General features: G+C 46.9%; 1 protein-coding gene and 1 pseudogene across 1 annotated transcript; both read left to right on the forward strand.

The window, feature by feature from the left end:
- The first annotated feature begins 786 nt into the window (after positions 1-786).
- LOC124006013 lies at positions 787-3,516 on the forward strand. The gene is made up of 3 exons (XM_046315674.1): positions 787-1,384; positions 1,942-2,703; positions 2,965-3,516. Exons 2-3 carry the CDS (start codon positions 2,002-2,004, stop codon positions 3,514-3,516), a joined length of 1,254 nt encoding a protein of 417 aa, XP_046171630.1. The 5' UTR covers positions 787-1,384; positions 1,942-2,001.
- LOC124006015 lies at positions 3,370-23,140 on the forward strand (annotated as a pseudogene).
- Positions 23,141-23,925: the final 785 nt, after the last annotated feature.

Genomic DNA, 23,925 nt, shown 5'->3' on the forward strand with positions numbered 1-23,925 from the left:
CAGATGTGCATTGATGTGTAGCCTAACCCATAAAAGGAATTCTCCTACCTGACTGTCAGGCCCAAGGGTGCACTGAAGACTCCATGTGATCCCAGTCATAACACGTAGCAGGACAAATCTGGTTTGTGACCCCCTGTGTCAGAGTTCACATAGGTGAAGAGCTTAATTATTATGCTCTCATCTTTCCTCTCTTGTCATCTCACAGAGATTGCAATGGATGGAATTGGATGACTCCTATCAATTTGAGAGTGGATACATTTCCCCATTTCCCTCAGCTTTACCAAACCAAGTGGCCACTGAAACACATCATCTAAAATAAATGTTGTCTTTATAGCAGAGAAAATGTAATTCAGTCAATAGAATCTATTTTGGAACATTGGTGGTGGATAGATATACTGTGTGATATTCACCACTAGGCCACTGCTGTAAAATATACCGCTTTGGTTTCACTGTGCACCCTAATAGTGCATGCATAAGCACTCGGCTAAAATAAAGTCAGCACTTTCTAAGAGGTGTGTGTTTTACCAGAGAAAATTAGCCATTGAGCTGTCAATCAGACAGCCAAACCTTGTGGAAACATTGTTTGGGAATGCAGACTTACAGGTAATAGGAACCGGTTACTGGGTGTGGGTCTGGTGTGTGTACCTAACAGTAATGAGAGGTAAAGGTGTAACCAAAAAGATCTATGAAAGAGAGGAAGGAGGGAGGGAGAGCCAGGTAGAGGTGTAGCTAGAGGGAGAATGTGTCTGTGTGAGGGAGGGAGGGAGGGAGAGTGAGTGAGCTTGTCAATGAGGGAGGGAGAAGCAGAGTGTAAGCAAGACTGTGCCCAGACACAGACAGCACAGCACACACAGTCCAAGGAGAAAGACATGGGTGGAGACGCTGATGGGGTGGAAGAGAAAAAAGAAGGGAAAGATTGAGAAGGGGATAGAAGAACGGCATACCAGAGATTCCCTGGCTGTCAACCCTAGCTACCAGCCATTATCCTCTCCCATCTGCGTAGATACAGCACAAACCTCTGGATTATTTACCAGCCTCTCTCTCTGTGAGTGTGTGGGTTTGCTGAGTTCACCATGCTGCTGCTGCTGGGTGGTGTCCTGCTGGTGTCAGTGTCAGTACTGCAGGGTGGATCTGGCTGGGGCTGACTCTGACTCTGGAGCTGTCTCTACCAGTCACGGCACTATCAGAACCAGACCCAGGCTTCTCCCTCTGCAGACAGAGCTTATACAGACAGACCCCTCCCCTGGGCCTCTCAGTAGGTGGGGGGCCCCTCCTGACCCCCCTCTGTCACAGGCTGCCAGGGGGACAGTCGTTCGCCACGCTCTACCACCCGACCTGTGACGCAGCTGTTTACTCTGCCTTTCATCTCAGACAAGGATGGGGGGTAAGGGAGGATTCTTTTATTTCAATTATGTGGAAACAGTGGAATCATTGTCATGCATGGACTGCGTAAGCACTACCTTGTACAGTTTAGTGTACATTCTCAACACAATCACACAAGTTATAGCAGACATGATCAAACCAACAGTATACGACTCTTTTCCTCCAGCTGTAGTACAATAATGTTTTTGTGATATGAAACTTGTTCAAGTGAAAGGAAACTCTCGTCCTGTAGAGGCAGTCAACTTACTGTTGATATCAACATTCAATGCAAACATGGCCTTGTTATAACAAGTCAGAGTGAACAGAAAGATGAATGTGAACAACAGTTTGATATTTGACTCAGATGTCTGTCAGGAGACAAGCTCCCTAACGCTCACAAGACTAGAATGGTCTGCATGGCATATTATTTCTGCCATGACACCTGAGTAAAAGACGTCCTTCTCTATTTACAAACTGCATTGACACTAAATGTACTGTAATGCACAGTAGGCTTCACCCAAATAAGGGCCAAACATTAATTCATCACGATGTTAATACTAATTGCAACCTATTTCCTAGACAGAGAAGGAGGAAGAGGATGCCATAGGGGAGGAGAAAGAGGACGAAGGGTCCCTGGTGATGACCCCAGCCCTGCTCCCAGGGGATGTGGTGGGGGGTAAACCCCAAGCTCATTCTGACTCTCCCCTCCACCAGTGGGGCTCCCTGGCCAGAGAGCTGATCCAAAGCAACGTCCTGCCCCAGTGTGTCTCCACAGGGGGCCAGCTCTACGTCCTGACAGGAGCCACAGGGCTCAGGCTGGGGTCCGGGATGGAGGAAGGTGGGGATGGGGGGTGTGAGGCTGGGGTGCAATGGTCTGCAGTGTGCTGTGCTGGTCCAGAGGGACAGAGTGGGTTCAGTGTGGGTGTAGTGAAAGAGACAGGGGGAGGGGAGAGGGTGGTGAGTGTTAAGGAGCTGGAACACATGATTGGAGTGACAGATCTATTTTCAGAGGGTTGCGGAGAAGCAAATGGGGAAACGGAGGGAGACATAGTGACACTGCTCAGTGATGTGATGGTCGGAGTCGTAGAAAAGCAAAGAGCGATCGCAAGGCCAGACGCCATTGAGGAAACACTAGATGAGACTACTGACCGAAGCATAGAGGCACTACCTGCCGACACAGAACCTCTCATCACTCCTTCAGTGGACAACGAGACACTGGCCTCTGAGTCCGACACAGAGTCGTCCAGCAACCCTCTGGTGTATATCATCACCTCCTCTGTCTCCCTGCTCATGGCCCCTCTACGCCCTGTAGTCTCCACAGTCATTGGGATCCCTGGACAGGTGATTAATGATGGAATACTGTGATTGAATTGAATTGAAATTATTTTGGGTAACAGACATATTAAACTAAATGTACAGGGTGGACTCAGAGGATATCACTTGAAAGTATTAATTAAAACGCTCGTTTCCAAAGTGGTCCTCGATGGTAAAAACAATAACACATGATGGATCCATATCCTTTTATATTTTTGATCACAAAAATATGTTTCTGTTATAACAGACAATATCTTGTAACAGAGCATATCTCCTCTCCTCGCCTAGGTGGCCTTTGTCCTACAAGAAGACCTGGGGGTCCTGTCTGCCCTGCCAGGCGACATCCTTTCTGTGTTCTACAACATGGCGTCTGACCTGGTTTCTGGGGTCGGCTCAGTCACAGGCCTGATACTTGGTGTGGGGGAGATGTGCTTCTCTACCCTGTATTGCATTACAGCCCCACTGGTGGGCTCCCTGTTCACCAGCTGCCAGGACGGGGTCACAGGGGTGGGCACCCTGGCCTGGGATGGGGTGGGCATATTTAGGGGGATTGCGGACCGTGCCTGGTGGGTGTCCAGGGTGGTCGGGGACCAGGCGTGGGAGCAGGGTGGGGGGTTTGTGGGGTCGGTGGTGTCTGAGATGGGAGGGCAGGTGAAGGCAGTGGGTGGGGGAATGGGGAAGCTGGCGTGGAGGTGTGGGAATGGGGTGGGAAACGTGGTGAGGTTGGCAGGAGGGCTAGTAGTAGGGAGTACGGAAACGGTTGTGGAGAATGTGATGGAGGTCTTTGGGCAGGACCAAAACTGTGGATGGTTTGGGTCTACAGAGAATGTTCATCAATAACATTGCAGATTTATTGCAAACCTTGAACATGGTGTATCTTGTTCTTATAAAGTATGTAAATATGCACCAGATAGCAAGAGGGAATTGATGGGTACACCGCAATGCCAATGCCTCTAGCTAAGCTGTCTTAATATAAATGCATAGTTAGGCACACAACACATTTTCATGTTTTTTGCTCCCTAAAGTAGATGACTTATACTTCTACTACTTCTTAGTTGTAAAGAAGCAGGATCCCAAAAGACTATGAGATGAATGGTGTATTTGTCAGAATGTGAAGCTGGGTAGCCCCATGGGTGTGCTGGCCATTTGATCAATTACAATATGGTATTCTTTTGGGGAAACATGCTTTGACTGTGTGAGTTCATATGGTAATATGTTAGAATTTATGTTACTTTATGAACTATATGCTTGCTTGATTAAAAAAGGATAATTGATTGATCACACCCACTCAGACTAATGCAATTTATTCATTTGTCTATCAATATATTTGGCCTTAAAGCTGGATAGTTTTCATTTGCACATTCATAACACTGCAATAATTGGTCTGAGTGAGAGTATGGACAAACGTCATTGTCAATTTGGAAAAGGCATTTTTACAGGCCGTCTTGATGTGGCAGAAATGAATCTGACCAAAGCGTCCTTCGAACCAAACATGTGCGCAACATTGCGTAAGACGGCCGACTCCTTACACTGCTTATCTGGAACTCATGAGTTGACGTCCCTTTCTTATTCATTCAAAGGTATGGACAACTTTTGCAAGTGCCATTTAGTTTAAAATGATGTATTATATCAAATGTTTGTTTACGTAATTAATGGTGTCCATGCAGGCGAATAACTACCACTTTTTTCGGTAAAAAGCAGAGGGATGGGGCTGGTGAAGTGTAACAACTCTCAAATTCATAGATGGAGCTATGGATGCAAGGACTGACCATTCATGATCTCAACATGATAGTTTTAAAAAAATCGTGTTTGTTTACATTTAGCTAACGTTACTTTGGTTACAAACATTGGAGTAAAACAAGCTTACATGTTGGGTTCTGATGGGCTACGACCATTGAACGAAGCTCATGAGGCATTTAGCTATGTTATATATTTTTAAGAATGAATGGGTACATAATTTATTTACAATAAACTTCCTTCACCATGGAGTAGAGTTTAGTCCGCTAATGGTTAAGTTAGCTAGCTAGCCTGTTAGCATGTCTTTTCTGTTTGACAGGTTAGTTGCACTAGAACATATTGCATGAGTCGATGCGTAGCTATCTGCGCACATCTCTGTTTGTGGAACTGTCTGTTTACTTACCATATTTTTAGCTAACGTTAGCGTTTGTTACCTGCAATAGATGTCACGTTAGTATAGCATAACTTAAGTTAGCATAAACAAACATGCCCAAAACAGTAACGGTACTGCCTACTGTTATGTAGCTAGCCTGCCAGTTTTAGCTGAGATTGGATGACTTGTGAAATGGTTTGCATCCAGTAGTCTGTACTACTTACATTTACATTACATTTAAGTAATTTAGCAGACGCTCTTATCCAGAGCGACTTACAAATTGGTGCATTCACCTTATGACATCCAGTGGAACAGCCACTTTACAATAGTGCATCTAAATATTTTAAGGGGGGGTGAGAAGGATTACTTTATCCTATCCTAGGTATTCCTTAAAGAGGTGGGGTTTCAGGTGTCTCCGGAAGGTGGTGATTGACTCCGCTGTCCTGGCGTCGTGAGGGAGTTTGTTCCACCAATGGGGAGCCAGAGCAGCGAACAGTTTTGACTGGGCTGAGCGGGAACTGAACTTCCTCAGTGGTAGGGAGGCGAGCAGGCCAGAGGTGGATGAATGCAGTGCCCTTATTTGGGTGTAGGGCCTGATCAGAGCCTGGAGGTACTGAGGTGCCGTTCCCCTCACAGCTCCGTAGGCAAGCACCACGGTCTTGTAGCGGATGCGAGCTTCAACTGGAAGCCAGTGGAGAGAGTACTTCATGAAGCGTCATGTATTGCCAGCCATTATATTGTCTGACATACCCATCTCCGTCATCATTCTCCCCCCTTTCCTAGGGATGGCTTCGCTCTACATCTCCCACCACCCTGATGACTTCAGGAGCCTCATGGCTCTGGTCGCTGCAGAGTTCTGCCCCTCTCGGCCCTGCACACTCATAGAGGACCCTCCTCCCTCCCTGGCCCTGTGCTCTCGCCCCAGCCTGGTGCTGGGCTCTGGGGGAGGTGAGGTGCTCTCTGGGGTCAGTGCTGTTGCATGGTACCTAGCCTCTCAGGGGAAGAGGATAGGGTCGAATGCTAAGCAGGAGAGCCAGGTGTGGCAGTGGCTCAGCTTTGCAGACAATGAGCTGACTCCTGTGTCCTGTGCTGTGGTGTTCCCACTGCTGGGGGTGATGGGAGTGGATAAGAAGGTGAGGGTCTCACCACTGGCAGCAACCCATGCAGTCACAAATAGGAGTATAATGGTGAATATTTGCTTAATTTCAAATGAATTGGACTATGGGAGTGATTGAACAATGACAAAGCAAGTAGAGGGAACACTAATCTGGAATAAAACACAGCCCAAGACTAATTCCTGTGTTAATATTGTTGATTACCAATTGTTTTTTCTGATTCTGATGATTCCATGCAGCTTCAGCAGAGTTCTCATGCTGAGATGATGCACGTGCTAAACGTTCTAGATAAGAACCTGGAGCCTAGAACATTCCTGGTGGGAAATAGCCTCACTCTGGCTGACATCGCTGTGGCAACTGCAGCACTCCTGCCCTTCAAATACGTGAGCCAAGTCTTTGTTAACATTTATCTTATATGTATATCCTCTTCCTCATTCTTTAAAGTTAGGAAGAAGTGAAAGTACTTGTCTTCTGTTAACAGACTGTCTGGTAAGTGACTGCTGGGGTGTGTTTATTACGTCTTGCAACAGAACCTGGAAGCAAATGGAGCACGCAGAACAAAACGGGGGGCCGACCTGCGTTTGTCCTATAGAAACACTCGTTTTCGTTGGATAAAACATTTTCCATTTGGAGGAAACCGTTTCTCTTCCAAAACGTTTTGCAACAGACAAAACATTTAGCAACAGAATCGGTGTAATGAATACACTCCAGTTGAACTGTAAAGCTGACGTCACACAAAGCAATCCATATGCAATTTCTGTTGCAGATTGCAAGTGACATCATCTCAAGCAACGTTGGTGATACGCAAAGCAACTCGACTGAAATTGCATGCAACATCCAATGTAAGATCTTCCTGTTTCACATTGTTTGAACTCCAATAACATTCCTTTTATTATGTCATACTAGGCCTTGGAGCCGTCCAACAGGAGAGCCCTGACGAACGTGACCAGGTGGTTTCTGACCTGTGTCAACCAGCCTCAGTTTGTCAAGGTCCTGGGACAGATCTCTCTGTGTGAGAAGATGGTGCCCATCACACCCAAACCCAGCGTTGCTCCTGTTCCTGCTGCTAACGCTAATCCAACTGCTGATGCCAACGCTACCAATGGTAAGAGGCTTAGGCCATGTCTTTGACTGTGAGAAACTCGTCTGGTAGTATGTGTTAAAGACGCACTATGCAGAAATTGCTCCCCCATTTTCTGGTTACTAAGATTCTAATAGTGCGCCTAACATCAGTTTATATAACATAACAAGCAAGTATAGTGTAGAGAATCATTGTACCATCTAAACCGCTGTGAAATATATATTTTCCATAAACAAAAACATTGTATTTACAGCTGTTTGAATCCGGTGTACAAAAAACGAAAGTAAAATACACAAAAACTAAACTTGAGAACAGGGAGCATAGAAATAGTGAAAGTAGAACAGATCTACCACTTCTTAGAGATGCTTTCAATGAGAATGGCAGATCTATAACACAAATTTCTCTGAATTTGGTTGGGTCGCCCAAAAAGTTACGTTGCAGCTTTAAGAATTTGCAAACCATATGAATCAATAAAATGACAAACAGCTTCAGTTCGATTGTATGCAATAAAACAATTATAATAATTGTGAGTTGACTCGTATACCTGCAAAGTTGCTTGAGATGATGACATTTGCAACCTGCAAATGTAAGAGAAATTCTGTCCTAGTTTCTTTGTGTGAGATCAGCTTTAGATTGAAGAATAACTTTATTATCCGGAAGACCAACGGTGTCTTCTTGTCAAGCTGAATAGCAAACCTGTTTGTTTTCACTACATTTGGCATCTTATCAGTTAGTTACATTAGAGGAATATTTTCTGGATACATAGCTGTGTGTGTGTGTGTGTGTGTGTGTGTGTGTGTGTGTGTGTGTGTGTGTGTGTGTGTGTGTGTGTGTCAGCTTGGGTTTGTTTGAGTGTGTGTGTGTGTTATTCTCAGAAGTGTGTTCTCTCACTCAGGCAAACCAAAGACCGAAGCTCAGCTGAAGAAGGAGGCTAAAAACAGAGAGAAGCTGGAGAAGTTCCAACAGAAGAAGAAGATGGAGGAGAAGAAAAAGCAAGAAAAGAAACTGGCACCCCCGACAGAGGTATGAAGATGGACAGGTGTCTGGTTTCATTTCTCATTTTCCCTGTTGCAAAGACCATTGCTGTGTGGATCAACTTGAACCCAACAAGATGATGACAATTTTCAGTAAGTGTCTTGCCAATAGGTCTCATCAGTCTCATTCTGGTCTCTCCAGAAAAAGGCCAAACCAGAGAAGAAGGACCTGGGAGTGATCTCATACGACGTCCCCACCCCTCCTGGAGAGAAAAAAGGTGCTTATTAACCATAGAATTGGGAATTTGAATAATTGAATAGGATCTCTATTATTATCCATGTATAATCCACCACTCTCTATTATACTCAAGTCTGTGTGTGTGTGTGTGTGTGTGGTGCATATTAAACTCCTATCTCTCCCTGTGTCAGACGTCCTGAGCCCCCTGCCAGACTCGTACAGTCCTCAGTACGTGGAGGCAGCCTGGTACTCCTGGTGGGAGAAGCAGGGATACTTCAAACCTGAGTACGGGGTGAGACTGTCACTCTCTTTATGTATTTCATACTTTATGAAATGTGACATTTAACCAGCCCATGGCTGAGGTCATAATCAAGCTATTATGATGTTCTTATATTCTTCAGCGGAAGAGTATCAGTGAGCCTAACCCCCGTGGAGTGTTCATGATGTGTATCCCTCCACCCAATGTGACGGGATCTCTTCACTTAGGCCATGCCCTAACCAACGCCATCCAGGACTGTCTGACCAGATGGTAATGGGATTCTCTATCTGATTACACCAACCTGCTCTCTCCCTTTGAGCAGTTTTTATTTTCACATCCTTTCACCAGTCTCACTCTATATTCTTTCTACCAACCTCTCACACTCTCTCTTTCTCTCTAGCCATCTCTCTCTCTCTCTCTCTCTCTCTCTCTCTCTCTCTCTCTCTCTCTCTCTCTCTCTCTCTCTCTCTCTCTCTCGCTGTCTTGCTTTCATGACTCTACGTGTCCCACTTTTCTCTTCACCTCTCTCAACATTCATGTCTTGTCCCATTCTCAACATTCATGTTTTGTCCCATTTTCAACATTCTGGAGTGCTGTAATATAGTTCTGTCCTTATTACAGTATGATGGTTCATTTCCTGTTTCCTCCTTCTCCCCAGGCACCGTATGCGTGGTGAGACGACCCTGTGGAACCCAGGCTGTGACCATGCGGGCATCGCCACCCAAGTGGTGGTGGAGAAAAAACTGATGAGGGAGAGGGGCTTGAGTCGTCACGACCTGGGGAGAGACCAGTTCATCCAAGAGGTCTGGAGTTCCTCTCTTTCTTCCTCCCTGCACTGTGTTGTAGGAAGGGAGACCGTATTTACCACCAGCTGAAGAAGCTGGGTTCCTCTCTGGACTGGGACAGAGCCTGCTTCACCATGGACCCTGTGAGTTTACTATTGTTTACATTACCTTACACTTAACGTTACATTACCTGTCACCTTTTACTGTGTCATCCTGGACAACTTATGAGAGCTTTATTAGTCTAATACATAAAGTACTATGTCTAGACTGAGCCTTTACTAACGTTATAATGTTCCCAACACTAAACTATTGTGACTCCCTCTCTAGAAACTGTCCTATGCAGTCCAGGAGGCGTTCATTCGTCTGCATGAGGACGGCGTGATCTACAGGAGCAAGAGGCTGGTCAACTGGTCCTGCACCCTCAACTCTGCCATCTCGGATATAGAGGTATGATTCTGTTGTGAAATGTTTTAAACCGTTTTTGAAACGTCCATTCTGTGGCATACCATAATGAACATTCCCATAATGCTGTATTGTCCAGGTGGATAAGAAGGAGCTGACTGGCAGGACTCTGCTGCCTGTGCCTGGCTACAAGGACAAGGTGGAGTTTGGAGTACTGGTCTCCTTCTCCTACAAGATAGAGGGATCAGGTAAGACAGAGAGAAAGGGGAGAGTCATTTTGGGCTGGGGAGGTACAAGGACATGGCTTTATCTTGAGTGTTTCTGTCAATTATGTTAATTGCTCTCTTCCATTTTTTTATCCCTCCATTTTTGTCTTCTCTTATTAAATGTCTCACTGTTAGATGAGGAGGTGATTGTGGCGACCACTCGTATAGAGACCATGCTGGGAGATTCTGCTGTGGCTGTCCACCCTGCCGACCCCAGATACCAGGTCTCGACAACCCACACACACACCCTGCCATCTCCACAACCTGCCAATACATGTGTTCTTTGGAAAAAACAATTATAATGTTGTTTTGATGAATGTTTTTGCATTCTAATTGAGAACTAAAAGGTTTTGGTTTATCTGTGTCTCTCAGCACCTTAAAGGAAAGATGGTGCTTCATCCCTTCTGTGACAGGATGATGCCCATTGTGTTTGATGAGTTTGTGGACATCAACTTTGGAACTGGTACTAACTATGCTGTGTGGCCATGTGTCTGTCCTGGGCTAGTCTGGTGACCCAAGGAATAGTGGGATACTGTTCGTTTGTATGGTTGAGATGTACGGAACCTTTCTCTCTCTCTCCACTAGGTGCTGTGAAGATCACCCCAGCCCATGACCATAATGATTATGAGGTTGGAAACAGACACAACCTGGCCTTCATCAACATCCTGGATGAGAACGGCCTGCTCATCAACGTGCCGGCTCCATTCTTGGTACAGTACCCTCCCACTACTTCTTCACCTGGTACAGCACACTCTCACTACGTTTTCACCTGGTACAGTACACTCTCACTACTTCTTCGCCTGGTACAGTACCCTCCCACTACTTCTTCACCTGGTACAGTACCCTCCCACTACGTCTTCACCTGGTACAGTACCCTCCCACTACGTCTTCACCTGGTACAGTACCCTCCCACTACGTCTTCACCTGGTACAGTACCCTCCCACTACGTCTTCACCTGGTACACTACACTCCCACTACGTCTTCACCTGGTACACTACACTCCCACTACGTCTTCACCTGGTACAGTACACTCCCACTACGTCTTCACCTGGTACAGTACACTCCCACTACGTCTTCACCTGGTACAGTACACTCCCACTACGTCTTCACCTGGTACAGTACACTCCCACTACGTCTTCACCTGGTACAGTACACTCCCACTACGTCTTCACCTGGTACAGTACACTCCCACTACGTCTTCACCTGGTACAGTACACTCCCACTACCTGGTACAGTACTTCACTTTCACCTGGTACAGTACACTCCCACTACTTCTTCACTTGGTACAGCACTCTCCCACTACTTCTTCACTTGGTACAGCACTCTCCCACTGCATCTTCACCTGGTACAGTACACTCCCACTGCATCTTCACCTGGTACAGTACACTCCCAATACTTATTCACTTGGTATAGTACACTCCCACTACTTCTTCACCTGGTACAGTACACTCCCAATACTTCTTCACTTGGTACAGCACTCTCCCACTACTTATTCACCTGGTACAGTACACTCCCACTACGTCTTCACCTGGTACAGCACACTCCCACTACGTCTTCACCTGGTACAGCACACTCCCACTACGTCTTCACCTGGTACAGCACACTCCCACTACGTCTTCACCTGGTACAGCACACTCCCACTACGTCTTCACCTGGTACAGCACACTCCCACTACGTCTTCACCTGGTACAGCACACTCCCACTACGTCTTCACCTGGTACAGCACACTCCCACTACGTCTTCACCTGGTACAGCACACTCCCACTACGTCTTCACCTGGTACAGCACACTCCCACTACGCCTTCACCTGGTACAGCACACTCCCACTACGCCTTCACCTGGTACAGCACACTCCCACTACGCCTTCACCTGGTACAGCACACTCCCACTACGTCTTCACCTGGTACAGTACACTCCCACTACGTCTTCACCTGGTACAGTACACTCCCACTACGTCTTCACCTGGTACAGTACACTCCCACTACGTCTTCACCTGGTACAGCACACTCCCACTACGTCTTCACCTGGTACAGCACACTCCCACTACTTCTTCACCTGGTACAGCACACTCTCACTACTTCTTCACTTGGTACAGCACACTCCCACTACTTATTCACTTGGTATAGTACACTCCCACTACTTCTTCACCTGGTACAGTACTCTCCCACTGCATCTTCACCTGGTACAGTACTCTCCCACTGCATCTTCACCAGGTACAGTACACTCCCACTGCATCTTCACCTGGTACAGTACACTCCCACTGCATCTTCACCTGGTACAGTACACTCCCACTGCATCTTCACCTGGTACAGTACACTCCCAATACTTCTTCACCTGGTACAGTACACTCACAATACTTCTTCACCTGGTACAGTACACTCCCACTACGTCTTCACTTGGTACAGTACACTCCCACTACTTCTTCACTTGGTACAGTACACTCTCACTACTTCTTCACTTGGTACAGCACACTCCCACTACTTCTTCACCTGGTACAGTACACTCCCACTACTTCTTCACTTGGTACAGTACTCTCCCACTTCTTCTTCACTGGATCTTGTCTTCATGCTGTCTTAGTAGTTGTGGTGTGTTGTCACTCTTCTTCTTCCTTTTCGTCCTTGTTGATCTGTGAGGTAACTTCCTCTCTGTTTTTCTCTGCCTACCTCCTCTCTTTCTCTTATCTCTCGCTCTCTCAGGGTATGAAACGTTTCGAAGCGAGGAAGGCTGTGCTACAGGCTCTGAAGGACAGAGGCCAGTTCAAGGAGTCCAAAGACAACCCCATGGTGGTGCCTGTCTGCAGGTGTGTTACGATCAGTCCACATTACGAGCACATCAACACAGTCTAGTCAATGTGCGTTCCTTTTTTCAGCTTCACGTGCATCAGTGGACAAAATGTGGTCACGTCTGTGTGGGAGCTTGTTAGTGAGAAAGTTATGGTTTTGAATAGTATTGAATGTGAGTGTGTTTCTCCTCCCCAGTCGTTCTAAGGACATAGTGGAGCCCCTGTTGAAGCCTCAGTGGTATGTGGACTGTGCTGACATGGGCAAGCAGGCAGCTGACTCTGTCCGGGAGGGAAGACTCAAAATCATCCCAGACCACCACCATAAGACCTGGTTCAACTGGTTGGACAACATCAGGTAGGTTTACTCTGCACCCCTCCCTCCCAGTCCCTTCCTCTCTCTCCATCACCTCTATCCCCTCCATTCCCTCACTCGATCACCTCCATCTCCTTTCTGGTTCTGTTTTCCTCTTCCTTCTATACCTCTTTTGTCATCAGTCTTTCTTTTTCCTCGCTGTCCTTCCCGTTCTACTCTTTAATGTGCTCCATCTCTCTACTCATTAGAAGGTGACACGCCACACTCTCTCCATTATAGAAATCAGGTGTATTACAGATCCTGGTTAGATCGCTAGTTAAAAACAGGGAGCACCTCTACTCCAGCACCAAACCCCTTTTCTTCTTTAGTGTCACCAGTTGTGCTCAGGTTTCCTCACCCCTCTTCACTCTCTCCTTCCTCACCCTCTTATTTCTTACATATTCACTTGAACTCATCCATCTCTCGTTCTCCCTCCCTCCCAGGGACTGGTGTATCTCACGTCAGCTGTGGTGGGGTCACAGGATCCCAGCCTACTTTGTCACTGTGAACGACCCTTCAGTCACACCAGGAGAGGTGAGATCTGTTTCTCTCTCATTTTCTCTGTGTCATTTTAAGTCACACCTGTCCTAACAACCCATGTCCCATCTCTCTGGCTTCCTGCTCGTCCTCCAGGACATGGATGGTCATTACTGGGTGAGTGGGAGGACGGAGGAGGACGCCAGAGATAAAGCTGCCAAGCGCTTCAACGTCTCCACTGACACGGTCACCCTCAGACAGGGTAAGATCTTCTCTCAAATGATGATAATTTACAGTGGAATGGAGTATTCTGCCCAGTGATTTTTGTTCACTTGCTGTTACAGATGAGGATGTCCTGGATACATGGTTCTCCTCTGGTATTTTCCCCTTCTCCATCTTCGGCTGGCCCAATGAGGTGATGCTGTGTGTGTGGGTGCGTGTGTGTCTGAGGCTGTGTGTGTATTAAAGTTAACATAAGTTTTCCATAGTTCCTGTTTTGACGATATTGAATGTGTGGGTAAGATGTGTCTAGAGCTGAGTGAGTGATACCCTCTGTGTGTAATACAGGTTTTCCTCTCTGTCCAGACCCAGGACCTGAGTGTGTAATACAGGTTTTCCTCTCTGTCCAGACCCAGGACCTGAGTGTGTAATACAGGTTTTCCTCTCTCTGTCCAGACCCAGGACCTGAGTGTGTAATACAGGTTTTCCTCTCTGTCCAGACCCAGGACCTGAGTGTGTAATACAGGTTTTCCTCTCTGTCTGTGTGTAATACCAGACCCAGGACCTGAGTGTGTAATACAGGTTTTCCTCTCTGTCCAGACCCACCTGAGTGGTAATACAGGTTTTCCTCTCTGTCCAGACCCAGGACCTGAGTGTGTAATACAGGTTTTCCTCTCTGTCCAGACCCAGGACCTGAGTGTGTAATACAGGTTTTCCTCTCTGTCCAGACCCAGGACCTGAGTGTGTAATACAGGTTTTCCTCTCTGTCCAGACCCTGTGTAATACAGGTTTTCCTCTCTGTCCAGACCCAGGACCTGAGTGTGTAATACCAGACCCAGGACCTGAGTGTGTAATACAGGTTTTCCTCTCTGTCCAGACCCAGGACCTGAGTGTGTAATACAGGTTTTCCTCTCTGTCCAGACCCAGGACCTGAGTGTGTAATACAGGTTTTCCTCTCTGTCCAGACCCAGGACCTACAGGTTTTCCTCTCTGTCCAGACCCAGGACCTGAGTGTGTAATACAGGTTTTCCAGACCCAGGACCTGAGTGTGTAATACAGACCCAGGACCTTTTCTGTCCAGACCCAGGACCTGAGGACCTGAGACCCAGGACCTGTGTAATACAGGTTTTCCTCTCTGTCCAGACCCAGGACCTGAGTGTGTAATACAGGTTTTCCTCTCTGTCCAGACCCAGGACCTGGTGTGTCCAGACCCAGGACCTGAGTGTGTAATACAGGTTTTCCTCTCTGTCAGACCCAGGACCTTTCCAGGTTTTCTCTCTGTCCAGACCCAGGACCTGAGTGTGTAATACAGGTTTTCCTCTCTGTCCAGACCCAGGACCTGAGTGTGTAATACAGGTTTTCCCTCTCTCTGTCCAGACCCAGACCCAGGACCTGAGTGTGTAATACAGGTTTTCCTCTCTCTGTCCAGACCCAGGACCTGAGTGTGTAATACAGGTTTTCCTCTCTGTCCAGACCCAGGACCTGAGTGTGTAATACAGGTTTTCCTCTCTCTGTCCAGACCCAGGACCTGAGTGTGTAATACAGGTTTTCCTCTCTGTCCAGACCCAGGACCTGAGTGTGTAATACAGGTTTTCCTCTCTGTCCAGACCCAGGACCTGAGTGTGTAATACAGGTTTTCCTCTCTGTCCAGACCCAGGACCTGAGTGTGTAATACAGGTTTTCCTCTCTGTCCAGACCCAGGACCTGAGTGTTAATACAGACCCAGGACCTGAGTGTGTAATACAGGTTTTCCTCTCTGTCCAGACCCAGGACCTGAGTGTGTAATACAGGTTTTCCTCTCTCTGTCCAGACCCAGGACCTGAGTGTGTAATACAGGTTTTCCTCTCTGTCCAGACCCAGGACCTGAGTGTTTTCCTCTCTGTAATACAGGTTTTCCTCTCTGTCCAGACCCAGGACCTGAGTGTGTAATAGACCCAGGACCTGAGTGTGTAATACAGTTTTCCTCTCTGTCCAGACCCAGGACCTGAGTGTGTAATACAGGTTTTCCTCTCTTTTCCTCTCTGTCCAGACCCAGGACCTGAGTGTGTAATACAGGTTTTCCTCTCTGTCCAGACCCAGGACCTGAGTGTGTAATACAGGTTTTCCTCTCTGTCCAGACCCAGGACCTGAGTGTGTAATACAGGTTTTCCTCTCTGTCCAGACCCAGGACCTGAGTGTGTACCTTTTCCTCTCTGTCCAGACCCAGGACCTGAGTGTGTAATACAGGTTTTCCTCTCTGTCCAGACCCAGGACCTGAGTGTGTAATACAGGTTTTCCTCTCTGTCCAGACCCAGGACCTGAGTTTCAGGTTTTCCTCTCTGTCCAGACCCAGGACCTGAGTGTGTAATACAGGTTTTCCTCTCTGTCCAGACCCAGGACCTGAGTGTGTAATACAGGTTTTCCTCTCTGTCCAGACCCAGGACCTGAGTGTGTAATACAGGTTTTCCTCTCTCTGTCCAGACCCAGGACCTGAGTGTGTAATACAGGTTTTCCTCTCTGTCCAGACCCAGGACCTGAGTGTGTAATACAGGTTTTCCTCTCTGTCCAGACCCAGGACCTGAGTGTGTAATACAGGTTTTCCTCTCTGTCCAGACCCAGGACCTGAGTGTGTAATACAGGTTTTCTCCTCTGTCCAGACCCAGGACCTGAGTGTGTAATACAGGTTTTCCTCTCTGTCCAGACCCAGGACCTGAGTGTGTAGATACAGGTTTTCCTCTCTGTCCAGACCCAGGACCTGAGTGTTTTCCTCTCTCTGTAATACAGGTTTTCCTCTCTGTCCAGACCCAGGACCTGAGTGTGTAATACAGGTTTTCCTCTCTGTCCAGACCCAGGACCTGAGTGTGTAATACAGGTTTTCCTCTCTGTCCAGACCCAGGACCTGAGTGTGTAATACAGGTTTTCCTCTCTGTCCAGACCCAGGACCTGAGTGTGTAATTCAGGTTTTCTCTCTGTCCAGACCCAGGACCTGAGTGTGTAATACAGGTTTTCCTCTCTCTGTCCAGACCCAGGACCTGAGTGTGTAATACAGGTTTTCCTCTCTGTCCAGACCCAGGACCTGAGTGTGTAATACAGGTTTTCCTCTCTGTCCAGACCCAGGACCTGAGTGTGTAATACAGGTTTTCCTCTCTCTGTCCAGACCCAGGACCTGAGTGTGTAATACAGGTTTTCCTCTCTGTCCAGACCCAGGACCTGAGTGTGTAATACAGGTTTTCCTCTCTGTCCAGACCCAGGACCTCTTTTCCTCTCTGTCCAGACCCAGGACCTGAGTGTGTAATACAGGTTTTCCTCTCTCTGTCCAGACCCAGGACCTGAGTGTGTAATACAGGTTTTCCTCTCTCTGTCCAGACCCAGGACCCAGGACCTGTCCAGACCCAGGACCTGAGTGTAATACAGGTTTTCCTCTCTCTGTCCAGACCCAGGACCTGAGTGTGTAATACAGGTTTTCCTCTCTGTCCAGACCCAGGACCTGAGTGTGTAATACAGGTTTTCCTCTCTGTCCAGACCCAGGACCTGAGTGTGTAATACAGGTTTTCCTCTCTGTCCAGACCCAGGACCTGAGGACCTGAGTGTAATACAGGTTTTCCTCTCTGTCCAGACCCAGGACCTGAGTGTGTAATACAGGTTTTCCTCTCTGTCCAGACCCAGGACCTGAGTGTGTAATACAGGTTTTCCTCTCTCTGTCCAGACCCAGGACCTGAGTGTGTAATACAGGTTTTCCTCTCTCTGTCCAGACCCAGGACCTGAGTGTGTAATACAGGTTTTCCTCTCTCTGTCCAGACCCAGGACCTGAGTGTGTAATACAGGTTTTCCTCTCTCTGTCCAGACCCAGACCCAGGACCTGAGTGTGTAATACAGGTTTTCCTGAGTGTGTAATACAGGTTTTCTCTCTGTCCAGACCCAGGACCTGAGTGTGTAATACAGGTTTTCCTCTCTGTCCAGACCCAGGACCTGAGTGTGTAATACAGGTTTTCCTCTCTCTGTCCAGACCCAGGACCTGAGTGTGTAATACAGGTTTTCCTCTCTCTGTCCAGACCCAGGACCTGAGTGTGTAATTTTCCTCTCTGTCCAGACCCAGGTTTTCCTTTTCTCTGTCCAGACCCAGGACCTGAGTGTGTAATACAGGTTTTTTCCTCTCTGTCCAGACCCAGGACCTGAGTGTGTAATACAGGTTTTTTTCCTCTCTCTGAGTGTCCAGACCCAGGACCTGAGTGTGTTCTATCCAGGCAGCCTGCTGGAGACCGGTCATGACATCCTGTTCTTCTGGGTGGCCCGCATGGTGATGATGGGCCTCAAACTCACCGGCAAGCTGCCCTTCAAAGAGGTGGGGCTCATTTGGAAGTAATCACCTGCTGCCTCTGACCGGTGTAGCATGTCATTGATTACAGTGGGGACAGCCTGTATAGTAATGGTAATGGCTGTGTAGTAATGGTAATGGCTGTGTTTGATACTAGGTGTACCTCCATGCGGTGGTGAGGGACGCCCACGGGAGGAAGATGAGCAAATCTCTGGGGAACGTCATCGACCCCCTGGACGTCATCACAGGCATCTCTCTGGAGGTAACACACCGTGCTCCCATGGAGGGTGTTGTACTGTCTGCTTATTAAGCAGCTATTCCAGGCTCTATTGAGGCCCTTTATCTGTCTCTCCTAGTGTTGCTCCCTCAAACTGAGCTGAGTAGGGTTCGGAGGTATCCACGTTTTCTTACCGACATAGCGTTTCTGTACCATACTGGGGTACAGTATTACCGGAAATGCACAAAACAAGTTAAGCAACAGGGCTCTTGATCCAGGAGGGGATTGAATGTAACCAATAAGCTGTAACCAAGACACTTGATCTTGCCACAGCTAGAAAGTTAGTGAACCAAATGTATAGCTGGAGCCATGAGCTAGATGTCATTTATTTGACACATCTTAGGTTTCTTCTAGTTAAAAGCAGTGGTGTAGCACACACCCCCCAGCTGAAATACCCCGGTATACAGTATAAACGGTGTATCGCTCAAGCCTAGAGCTGAGTCAGCCCTCTGGAGCAGTGGCCACCAAACTTTTGTCAAGGTCACTTTCGTAGTCAAAAAGCAAGCCGATATCTACCGCTATGATTTAGGAAAATAAACAACATTTAACCCAATAAAAACTATTCTGTAGGAATGAGGTTTGTGCAATAGGTCTATTACATTATCACAGCATATTGGCTTCATTCCTGGCCTGCCAATATAGTAATTCTCAGGCCATATTATATTAAGAAAACTCTAGCTTTGCGAACAAAATAGATCAGTCTGAGCAGTACTTGCGAGGCACAACTGAGCATAAATTTAGATAATTTGCAAATATTTCGATTTTTTTTCCCCTACTGGACTATGGTACCTGCATCTATCTAATGGTCTTGGTGCTTTCAAGACAACTGAAGAAGAGGTCAAATCATGTCAGTGATCTAAAAAAAATAACAATCGCAATCAGATCTCGTTTTCTTCCGAGTTCCCTGTGGTTTTGAACACTACATTAGTCTCAGAGAGACAGAGGAGGATCCATCTCTCACGTCTCTGCTCTATTCCTCGATATTAAAATGGACATGATGAGCTGCTAATGATAATACAAATGCAGGGCTATCGAGACACTTGGCTACTAATTAATTACAGCACGAGTGGAAGTAGGGAGAAGTGCGTTTTTTGTTGTAATGGTGTCGAATAAAAATAGCGTTGACAGTACTGAATATACACTTTGAAATGAACTCACTCATAAAAACAGCAGCTCTTTGATGTATTCTGTGACAGTCTCTCTGTGGTCATAGTTTTATGAACTCTGCTGTAGGTTTGGATCAAACTGCTGTATCTGGGGTCGTGGAAGCTGTAGGCATGGTGATTTGAGCTATCTGAATGGCTAGCACTATAAGCACACTAGATTTAGCCACAGTTCTCCGGGTCTACTGGGTAGGCGGAGAGTGTCTTTTCAGACAAATGAAAATGGGAACACTTTGCCTACCCGGCAAGTGCACCTACCGCCAACAGCGCAACACAATTTATTTTAAAGGAGCGGAAGCCTTTTTCTTTGGTGATCGACTAGGAATGCCTTGAAGATTGTCTGGTTGGTGACCACTGCTATACAGGGCTCAGGGGACAGGCAGCACATACGCTTACTATATCAGGTGGATTGAGGAACCAACAGTGTCTCTTGCTGCGTTGAATCAAAGTGTCATGCAGTTATGTTGTCACAAAGCTGTTGAACTGCAAGTGTGGTTAAGGACCTAGAACGAAGCACCAGGACACAGAGATGTCTCTGCTGACTCTTTGTGTGTGTGCAGGGTCTGTACACCCAGCTGCAGGACAGTAATCTGGACCCAGTAGAGGTAGAGAAGGCCAAGCAGGGACAGCAGTCTGACTACCCCACTGGTATCCCAGAGTGTGGCACAGATGCCCTCCGCTTCACCCTGTGTGCCTACACCAGCCAAGGTACCACTCACTACTGCCATCTAGTGGTGTGGCTGTGTCCATGTTTTTATGGCTGGCATGCCATGTACCCACCACCACTACCCTTTCTAACTCTCTAAGGCAGGGACATTAACATGGATGTGAATCGTATCCTTGGTTACCGTAATTTCTGTAACAAGCTGTGGAATGCTGTGAAGTTTGCCATGAGAACGCTGGGAGGCAACTTTGTTCCTTCAGAGAAAGCCCAGGTGAGAGACGTATCTATTCAGTGTGTGCTTACTGCAGTGTCATGCCCATGTAAATGAAGGAAAATAAAGTTGCTTAGAGAAAATGCTCTTAATTTGATAGTGAGTGAATATGTGTCTTTGTATGATAACATGGTATTTAGTTTTATATCTCTGTAAAATGTCCAATTCTCCTCATGTCAGCTGTGTGGGGAGGAGAGCGTGTCAGACCGGTGGATTCTGTCCCGTCTGTGTTCTGCTGTGGGTCTGTGTAATGCAGGGTTCCAGGCCTACGACTTCCCAGCTATCACCACAGCCATCTACAACTTCTGGCTCTACGAGCTCTGTGACATCTATCTGGTGAGTGTGTGTGTGTGTGTGTGTGTGTGTGTGGGATTAATATATTGCCACTCCTTAACTTCCTGCTTCCAACCTCCATCCACACCTTCTACCTCCCTCACCCCTCTAGGAGAGTGTGAAGCCAGTGTTCTCCAGGGCGGAGGAAGACAGTGGGTCTCAGATTAATAGACCCTATTGCCACTCCCATAATGCCCTTCGTGGGCGACTTCCTTGCCACAGCCAACCCAGGATCCATCCATGTCACCCCTTGAGACTAAGGTGGTAAGAGAGATTTGAGGGACGGAATTTTATATTTACATTTACTTTAAGTCATTTAGCCCTCACCCCTCTAAATTGGATTCACCTTATGAGTGGAACAGCCACTGAAGCCAGTGTTCTCCAGGGGTGGGGTTTCAGGTGAGGAAGACAGTGGGTCTCCAGGGGAGCCAGGCTGTTGACTGGGCTCTGCAGACAGACCAGAGGTGGATGAACTGCCCTTCACCTGCCTGGAGACCGGTCTTGTAGCGGATGCGTCTCCAGTGGAGCTCCCATAATGCCCTTCTGGATGAGTTGTAGGGGTTTAATGGCACAGGCAGGAGCCCAGCCAACAGCGAGTTGCAGTAATCCAGAGGTGACAAGTGCCTGGATTAGGACCTGCGCCGCTTCCTGTGTGAGGCAGGGTCGACTCTGCGGATCCCAGGATGACCGCTCTTGATGTATCCATGTCAGGATCCCTTCTTACCCTGAGACTAAGGTGGTCATGGAGGAGTCCTTCCCCGGAGAAGAGCAGCTCCGTCTTTGAGGTGGTGATCCGTCATCCACACTGATATGTCTGCCAGACATTTTATATTGATACACTGAATGTCAGTAAAATATGCCCTGTGGTTTGTGTTGACTGTAATTTGTGGTTTGAGGTTGTCTGACCGTCATCTCTGTGTGGTCTCTAGTTCTGCTGGCATAGTGAGGACGTGGACCGTCAGATGGAGTTTGATGACCGTGGTCCGTACCATCCGTTCACTCAGGGCCGACTACAAACTGACCAAGACACGCGCCGATTGTGAGTTCATATGACCACAAGCACTGTACTATATTTACTACTTAGTGATAGCAAGGGTGTATGATTTAGTCAGAATTGGCATGATTATCTACTTTGGTGACTAGAACACTTCTCATAACCATATTATAGCCCTAACCCCCTCCCTCCCCAGGCTACCTCCAGTGTATAGACAGTGAGACGATGTCTCTGGTGGAGCAGTAGTCTGCAGATCCAGACCCTGTCTCTATCCCAGACCATCCAGCCCGTCCCAGCCACCGGGGCCGTCCCAGAGGGCTGTGCTGTGGCTATTGCCTCCGACAGGTGCACCGTCCACCTCATGCTCAAGGTAAAAGGTCAATTTTACAGGCTTCAACCGCACATTATTCGGTGTTGTGATTAGTATACACTCTTAGCCAGAGTCATCTGATGTGTGCCAAACAGACATCTGTTTCTTCCCTAGTGAAATTGTTTAACTTTTTCCTGTTTCTACAACTACGTTTCCATTTCAATCTCTCTCCCAGGGTCTGATAGACGTGGAGAAGGAGGTGGCCAAGCTGACTATGAAGAAGGGAGAGCTGGAGAAAACGATGGATAAACTGAGAAAAAAGATGGATAAGAGTGACTACAAGGAGAAGGTGCCTGTTAAAGTACAGGATCTGGACGCTGAGAAGGTAAGAAGGGGGAGAGAATGTTATTACTCAGGTTTTGGAAAGTGGGGCATTCCCACAGTAAAGACGTTCTGCTTGGCTCTGCTTGTAAAGTGAGATTATCAGCAGCTTCTGAAGTGTGTGGTGACCTGTGATTCTGCTCTCTAACCCTCTTCCAGCTGCGTCAGAGCCAGACGGAGCTGGAGAAAGCAACGGAAGCCATAGACAACTACAAAAGAATGGTGTAACCTGTCCCCTTTTACATTTCTTAAAATAGTGAGCTCCAAAAGTATTGTGACTTGTTTTGGCTTTGTACTCCAGCACATTGGATTTGAAATGATACAATGACAACAGGTTAAAGTGCAGAAATGTAGATTTAATTTGAAGGTATTTTCATCCATATCGGGTGAACGCCGCCATGATTACGAATGAGAAATGTAGACATGACTTGTGCCTAACTTATCATTATACGCAATCATGATAGAATCCATATGAATGTTCTATTCTTATTTACAATAAGTGACTCCAATGACAGTTAATTTCTATTGGACACAAAATATTCTGAAACATAACCCCCCCCCCAAAAGTGCTGTCACCCAATATGAATGAAAATACTGAAGTTAAAGCTGACCGTCTGTAATTTAATCCAAAACAACTCACTGTATTCCCCCTCCTGTTATCATGTCACAAAAGGATTCTCTGCAGGGAAGTGAATAAAGACCTTATATTAGACAGGCCGGGAACTTTGTCCGTGCTGCCATTCTTGTGAAATTTAGGTTTGTGTTTTTTCCTGAGGATGTGACCTGATATGGAAAACCTCAGGGCCTGGAACTTTGAGTTATGGTCAGTGGGGGAAAAAACATTAAGATCGCAGTTTCATAAATAAAATGTCAACATTTTATTTAACATTAAGAGCATTATCAGAAAGCTTTGTTCATAATGAGTGAACAAACAAAATGTAGGGCTTTAAAGTGAGGATGGCCTGGCTATATTTGTAAAAAGTAGATCTCTGTGTCTAGGCTTAATCTGAGGCTATCAAAGCCAATGAGAAGACATTCCTTTAAGATGCATCTTTCCTTCCTTGTAGTAGTGTAGTCAAAGGCAATAGGATAGAGCCTTTAAAAAAATCTAATCAATGGTTACTTCATGGAAGGAGGCATTTTAAATATCTAGTTCTCAGTACCAGATGCTTCTTGAGGACGGCAGTGTATATTTAAGCAATAAGGCCCGGGGGGGGTGTGGTATACGGTTTGGGGCTGTTCTTTTGTACGATGCAACGCAGAGTTCCGGGATACAGCCCTTAGCTGTGGTATATTGGCCATATCACAACCCCCAATGTAATTAGAGCAGTAAAAATAAACATGGTATATGGTTTGATATACCACGGCTATCAGCCGATCAGCATTCAGGGCTGGAACCCCTGTTTATAAATATGAACAAAGGCAATAAACACGGAACCCAAACCAGCTGCATGCGTGCGCCAACATGCATACATTTGTTGTCCCTCCACACCAAACGCGAT

The sequence above is a fragment of the Oncorhynchus gorbuscha genome, linkage group LG19 (assembly GCF_021184085.1).
Source record: "Oncorhynchus gorbuscha isolate QuinsamMale2020 ecotype Even-year linkage group LG19, OgorEven_v1.0, whole genome shotgun sequence".
Taxonomy (NCBI): domain Eukaryota; kingdom Metazoa; phylum Chordata; class Actinopteri; order Salmoniformes; family Salmonidae; genus Oncorhynchus; species Oncorhynchus gorbuscha.